The 7,803-nt window shown below is 35.0% G+C and overlaps 1 protein-coding gene across 1 annotated transcript; it reads left to right on the forward strand.

Moving 5' to 3' along the window:
* Positions 1–1,995: 1,995 nt before the first annotated feature.
* Positions 1,996–7,167, forward strand: tmem208 (transmembrane protein 208). The gene is made up of 6 exons (XM_074620915.1): positions 1,996–2,192; positions 4,430–4,525; positions 5,181–5,240; positions 5,344–5,480; positions 6,234–6,318; positions 6,446–7,167. The coding sequence occupies exons 1-6, from the start codon at positions 2,187–2,189 to the stop codon at positions 6,581–6,583; spliced, it is 522 nt and encodes a 173-aa protein (XP_074477016.1). The 5' UTR covers positions 1,996–2,186; the 3' UTR covers positions 6,584–7,167.
* The last annotated feature ends 636 nt before the right edge of the window (positions 7,168–7,803 follow it).

The following is a 7,803-nucleotide window of genomic DNA, read 5'->3' on the forward strand; positions in this document are numbered from 1 at the left end:
GTGGAGGCTTCAGATAAGCCCAGTGGGTTTTTTGCCTCTTCCTGCACTGTATATTATTCATTTATTTTTTGTTATGTTGTATAGTCTTAAATTGTGCAAAACAAATAAACAATAAACAAACAAACAAACAAACAAAACAAAATAATATGTATTCTATTATTGTATTATAATTATTGATGCATTTGTGTGTTCATCACTTTAATGTTGCAGCTGGTAAATGTGGGGCTTTATTTTTTAATTGATATATTTTATATTTATTTTATAATTGTGAATTTCACCAAGGGTTCAATAAATACAATAATATCTTTATCCATATAATACATCATCATTTATTTGTTGATTATATTTTTTATTATTATTAAAGTAACTAATGAGATGATTAATGGGAGAGAGGGGAAGCGATTAATTGTTCTGCTGCACACATTTGTTTTATTTTGTAGGCTTTTCTGTTATTAAGGTTTTTTGTGAATATTGAAAAATCCTGAACAATTATTTTGAAATTGTGTGAGAAGTTTAGAGGGGAAATCTTTTTTGGTAGATCTGAAATGTGACAAAGGGCTCCAACAAGACACTGTTTTTTTTTAAAAAGGGTGGTCACAAGACCAAAATGTTGTTGTCCTTTTTGCTGTACTAATTCATTTTTACAATAGGTGTAACTCTTGTTTATGGTAAAGGCCTATCTTTTTTTCTGCTTTGTAATCACTTCGTAGTTCACTGCATGTTTTCAGTGGTTCACAATTGCTTCCAATAAAAATCTCAAAGGCCAACTGCTGTCTTCAACTTGTAGGGGAAGTGAATGTGCAGTGAGGGCAAAATAAACAGTTATACATGTTGGTAATACACCAAGTCTGCCAGTTATAAAGTTGATAATAAAGTTAGATAAAGTTGTTAATAAGGTAACTTTTAGAAGGTAAATACTCAGGTCCATTTCTGATTAAAGACAAACACCAGTAAAAGGTGATTTGCTTACAATTGATCTATACAGTATTTGTGAAAGATAAAAAATAAATAATAATAATAAATATAATAATAATAAAAAAAACATAATAATAAAAAAATAAAAAAAAAATAATAATAATCTTATAAATAATCAATTATGCTTATACTTATTTTTTATTCATACTTATATCAGCACTGCCTACAGTAACTGGTACACATGTTTCATATCTACCTCTTACTTATTATTTATCATTTACATTACCAATGTAAATATATATATGTAGCCTACATTACTCTGTACTTTACTGCTGTTTGCATTTCTGATTAGATGCTAAACTGCATTTCATTGTCTCAGTAGCCTACCTTAAGCCTACTCGGTGCAAATGACAATACAGTTTAATCTATTTGATCTAATAAATACAGTATTTTATCTTCAATTTTAGGCTACAACAGGAGCCTTGTTTCTGTTTTACAAAGTAAAAAAAAAACAGTACAATAAAACATTAAATTGTGCATTAATAAGAAATCCTCACTGTAAAGCCTGTAATTGAGTGTATTCTTATGAATTAACAACAAATAAAAAAAGATAAGATAAGATGAGATATTCCTTTATCAGTCCCGCAGTGGGGAGATGTGCAGTAGAGCAAAGGGGATAGTGCAAAAAACAAGATGCATCAAAAAAAAGAGCTAAACAAAGTGTAACAAAATATGAACCATTTAAATAGATGGAAGTATAAAAATAGGAGCAGTATGTACAGTATTGACAATAAACAGACCATTAACAAAATTGCACAAGTGGAAAATTATATTGCACAGTGAGAATGAAATGAAATTCCACCTGAACATATTGCACAGTATGAATTACACCTGAGTAGTAAAAAAAAAAGCTTCATTAAATAAAATAAAAATACAACAGTTCAATATCATCTTTTTTTTCCGTTGGTAACGTTATTAATTTGACTATTTATTGATTTTATAATAAGACCAGCAGATGGCACCCTTTACCTTCACGAGGAGCACGAGCTGCTGTCTCTACCACCACGAGGATGACGAGTTGATGACGACTTGTTCATGCGCCGGATATGTAGACCTCCATCAGATCAGAAGCCTCCAATGCTGATGTGTTACAAGAAAGCCCACCTGAGTCTCTTCTTTGATGCAGTGATAACATAACAAGGGAGAGAAGCGGCGGCGGCTCACAGGTCGATGACAAAGAAGACGAAAGAAGAAGAAACCAGCAGTAGCGAATGGCGGTGAGACACAGAGACAGAGACAGACACAGAGACACACTGAGACATGATTCACTACTACAGACACACACTGAGCCTCAGACAGCTGATTCACTACTACAGAGACACACTGAGCCTCAGACAGCTGATTCACTACTACAGAGACACACTGAGCCTCAGACAGCTGATTCACTACTACAGAGACACACTGAGCATCAGACAGCTGATTCACTACTACAGAGACACACTGAGCCTCAGACAGCTGATTCATTACTACAGAGACACACTGAGCCTCAGACAGCTGATTCACTACTACAGAGACACACTGAGCATCAGACAGCTGATTCACTACTACAGAGACACACTGAGCATCAGATAGCTGATTCATTACTACAGAGACACACTGAGCCTCAGACAGCTGATTCACTACTACAGAGACACACTGAGCATCAGACAGCTGATTCACTACTACAGAGACACACTGAGCATCAGATAGCTGATTCATTACTACAGAGACACACTGAGCCTCAGACAGCTGATTCACTACTACAGAGACACACTGAGCCTCAGACAGCTGATTCACTACTACAGTAAACACTGAACTACATCTAATGCTGCTGTGCCTCAGAGTGACTCAGATACAGTGAGACCACCACAAGCTGCATAAGAAGCTAAAGATTGGTCTGTTTAATAAACACAATAAAACCCTCTGATTGAATCTTTCAGTGTTAAATCATAGATAAATCAAAAAGCTGTATACCAAGCAGGTTTAATCACTTCCAGGTTATTAGTTCAGTATGACAGTTGTGGTGTTATCTCATTGAAATTCATACTTTTAAAAATAATATATTGCACATTGTATTTAACTATATAAGTCAAAGTCAAGTCAAATTTATTTCTATAGCACATTTAAAACCACATGAGCTGACCAAAGTGCTTTACAGACATAGGCAGAATAAAAACAGGTCAACAGAGCAGACAACAAAATCACACACATCCACAGACCAAGATAAAATCCATGAGTAAAAGACTTATAATGAGCTTTATAAAAGGCCAATTAGTAATCACAATTCAAGTACATTCAAAAGCCAAAGAGAAGAGGTGGGGCTTGAGCTGTGCTTTGAAAGACTGTAGAGGGAGCAGATCTGATGTGGTGAGTGTATACAACTTTGCAAGGAGGTTCAAACAAGAAACCAACAGAATAAAACAAAACAAACACAGCACAGAGCAAAAACAACATAATAAATGTACACTGATGCAGATCTACAACAAAAGTTGTAAATAAAGTACCTCTGTTGTCATGATCTTAATATCTTTGAGAAAATGAATCATGTCAAAATAATATTTTTATATACAAGAAGGGGGTCTAAAGCTACAAAATGTACTTTGCTTCACTGTTACGGCTGGCAAAATGTCTATTGTATATATTATTCTATATTGTTTCTATGGCGATATAGACTAGGCCTATATTTATCAATTTTTTTCACTATAATTTCACTTAAATCTATTATGTTCATTTTGCAACTCAAGTTCTTAATTAAGAAAACACTCAGTATGTTTCATTTGTCAAGTATTTAATTCACATAGGAGTATACAAAAATAGGCTTTACCGTGTGGTTATTTCATATAGACTATTTATTTAATGAACTTCCAGAAAACATGCGATATTGTGATATATATCGTTATCGAGATATGAAATGACATATATCGTGATAGAGGATTTTGGCCATATCGCCCAGCCTTACTTTGTGTAATTTCCCATTTAAAACAAATAACGTAACTAAAACATTAGCTTTCATTTCCTTTCTAATAATTCAAGATACCCATACTATATGTCTTTTAAAGGACAAACAAAAATCAAGAACATCACACCAAAATGTTCCAGTATGGATTCAGGAGCACAACAGATGCAGAGTTGTTTTATATTTGGATTCACAAAAGGAACAACCGGCATCAATACCCTTATCAAAGTGATTTAGCTGGTTGGTGTTTATGGGATAGTGGACATGTTACGTGTTCCAGCACCTTATGTCTGATAAGCTGTAGATCTTATATTAATACAATACAAATCTTAAGGTTTTCATATTGTTTTGAAGTGTTATTTAGCGGAAACTGTAAGATGAATGTCAGCTATCTGGCCAAGTACCATAATAAAAGCATTTCTGAAAAGCTGTTTTCCACCCTTACTTACTCAAAATGCATTTAGTGGTTGAAAAACAGCTTGATAATGGTGAAACTGCTCTCTGTGTTTTGCCCCACAGCCCAAAGGGAAAGTTGGCACAAAGGGAAAGAAGCAGATCTACGAGGAGAACGAGGCGACTCTGAAGTTCTACACCAGAGTCATCCTAGGAGCTAACGTAAGAACACTAACCTTTTTTTACCGTTTTAGTAAAAAGAAATGTCCTTGAACTAGTGATATCTCATGTTAGTTCACTAATGTGGTCTCTGTGTTAATGTTAACCTTATTTTCATATAAAATCTTCTTTCACAGTACAAATAATTTTTAATTGGGATAACAATAATATATCTTTTATATAGTAAATTAATTGGAAATTAAATTATAAAACTGTTTGGACAAACAGTGACTTAAAAGCCTAAAATTGATGCAAAAATCACCTGAATTCAAAATGACCATAATGCAGTCCTGCTCATTGGTTTGCAACAACGCCTGCAATGGCCTAATATTACCAGAGATATTAAAGAAATTGATACTGTGGTAGAAATTGTACTGAAAAATCTTTGATGGATTTTACTGTAGGGCTGAAAATAATGATTATTTTCATAACTGATTAATCTGCTGAGTATTTTTGTGATTAATCTAATAATTGTTTAGTCTATGAAATGATAACAAATAGTGAAAAAGTAAAACTGAAATGATCGATCAATTATCAAAATAGCTGCAGATTAATTTTCTGTTGATTAAAATAATTGATTAATCGACTAATCATTGCAGTTCCATTATACTGTCATGTCGTTCAACCCCATTTCAAACACACTGTTCTTCCTCTGCAGGCAATATATGGTGCTGTAAATCTTTTGGTTTTCTACAGTTCGTCTTCATTTTGGACATGGGTGAGTGCATTTAATCAATTTTATTTAAAATCGCTACATACCACAAATCTAAATGTACCACTCCGTCCCTCCCTGTCCCTGACGCCTTGTCTGCCTCCTGTAGCTCCATCTCATGTTCGCACTAGCAGTGTACGTCGGGAGTTACCGCTCCATGTCTGCCATGGCCAAGCCAGTGTTTGCTGAAGACGGAAGTCTGCTGGACGGAGGAATAGACTTAAACATGGAGCAGGGAATGGCAGAGTGAGTAATCCACAAAATACAAACAGGGTTCAAGGATGTTGGGAAGAGAAACCCCATCTTTAGTCTACATACACTATGAAAACAACAACACGACTATTTGAAAAAACGTGGACATACACATGGTTATGTATTCAGGCGTTTTGATGTTTTATTACAGAAAGTGAATGACACCCATGACCAAAATAGTGATTACTTATGGATGGATTTATAGTGAAAATAAATGATTCCCCTTTTTGCTGGGGACCCCCTGGAATCCCCTTAAGGACCCCTGGGGGTCCCCGGACCCCACTTTGGGAACCACTGGTTTAGAGAAGCTTTAATGTTAGATTAAAACATGCTCAAATTGAACATCAGTCAGCGCTAAGGCGGTGAAGGACAGTGACCCTGAGACAAGAACAGATCTTTTGGCAGAAACAAACTTTATTTTAGTCTTAGGGTGTTTGTATTCTGTATTCATTCTGTTTGTGGTTAAATATACCATACATATCAAAGAAAATAAATGTAATGTTCAGTAGAGTTTGTGTATTAATATTATAGAAGCTCTGATCACATTTCTATGTTTTCTGTTGAACTTATTGAAGGTACAAAGACCATTTATTAATTAATTATCAGATAGGATTGTCTTGTTAATATAAAAGTACGTAAATAAATAGAAGTCACATGTTTTTTTTTGTCCTTGCTGAAGAGCACAAAGTTCTTCTTCTGCGTGCACAGACACATGTAATTTATTGTGTGTATGTGTTTTGGTTTTAGGCACCTGAAGGACGTCATCCTGCTCACAGCCATCGTACAAGTGCTCAGCACAATCTCCTCTTATTTCTGGTATCTTTGGATGCTGGTAAGAAGATGTTCTGCTTCCCTGATTAATCCTTCCAGATAGCTGTTATTTTATTTTTCTGCTTTCCTCATATCTCATAATTTGATCTTGTCCTCTGTGTGTGTGTGTGTGTTTGTGTGTGTGTCAGGCCCCGTTCCGAGCCCTCCACCTGCTGTGGGTGAACTTCCTGGGCCCCTGGTTTATGGCAGAAAGCCCGTCGGCACCAGAGGAAGTGAACGAGAAGAAGCAGAGAAGACAAGAGCGCAGACAGATGAAGAGATTCTGATGCTGCGGGGCAGACGGAGCAGTATTTTTATACACAGAATCTAATATACAGATAGCGAGGAGCTCATAAGTTATTCAGGAAGAAATTTTGTTATTAAATTAAACTCAATCCCAATCTGATACGGTGGAATCTTGTTCTCCATGTTTGTTTGTTTTTTCTCCTGTAATCTAATTTTCTCCCTAAACTATTAAATGAAGCGTTCCCTATTTAGATACTGTCACGGTCCAAATCTCGTTTATCGTCATGCAGAGATTTAAAGAGTTTTTGCTGTTGCACAGTCACGTCACACCGGCCCCCTGCAGATTTCCATCAAACGTCCCCACTAACCAACACACGCGATGCCGTGACGAAAATGAGTCGAAAAAACATAGCCTGCTAAATTTATTCTGTCAGTTCCACTTTTGTCATGGCATGTCTTTTATTTTTACTTAATTTAATTTTTTTTTTTTTTTAAATGTGTCTGATGTAGAATAATTTTGTTTGTGAGCTCTTCTAAAATCGACTGAATAGAAAACAAGATTTAATAGGTAAAAAAATAACTTTTTTTGCAATAAAATGTTCCCTCCAGTTTGTGGAGTTGATCATATGTGTTTCAAGTTTTTTTTTGTTAACGTTATGCCTTCAGTAATGACTTAAAGTACTGAGCTATTATTTTCATTTTTCCCAGGAGGCTAAAATGTGCTTTTGGTTCTCTAGTGAAGTCATTAGAGCATAAGAAACAATTGTTTTTTTAAATGGCTGCTTCCACCTGAAAGGATCTCTAACAAACTGTTAGAAGTTATAATTCTCATTGAGAAATGTGGACTTTTAGACTCCTTAATCAAAAGAAGGAATGTTTAAGTCAAATGTACCGTAAAGGCCATGACAGTTCACATTGGACGTATCCATATTTTCCGTTAAGAGTTTTCTAAAGCTGGCAATAATTTTAAATTTAGTCCATTCAGTCCACTTAGTTTACATCCTTATTAAAGTGATGAAAACTTCTATTGGGGTCATTGTTTTGGTTTGGCAACAATATATAATATAACAGTCCACTTATCCAAAGAGAAATATAGATACTTATTCAACAGAGATTTGAGTTTATTAGGGGGATAATTCTGTCATTACTTTTATTCATAGGCAGGATTGATTGAGATGTCAGGATGACATGCAGATCGTCTACTGGTGTAAAGCTGAATGCCACTTTATTCAAAAAGAAAATTAAAGGATATCAAGTTTTT

This window comes from Sebastes fasciatus, chromosome 2, assembly GCF_043250625.1.
Source record: "Sebastes fasciatus isolate fSebFas1 chromosome 2, fSebFas1.pri, whole genome shotgun sequence".
Classification (NCBI taxonomy): domain Eukaryota; kingdom Metazoa; phylum Chordata; class Actinopteri; order Perciformes; family Sebastidae; genus Sebastes; species Sebastes fasciatus.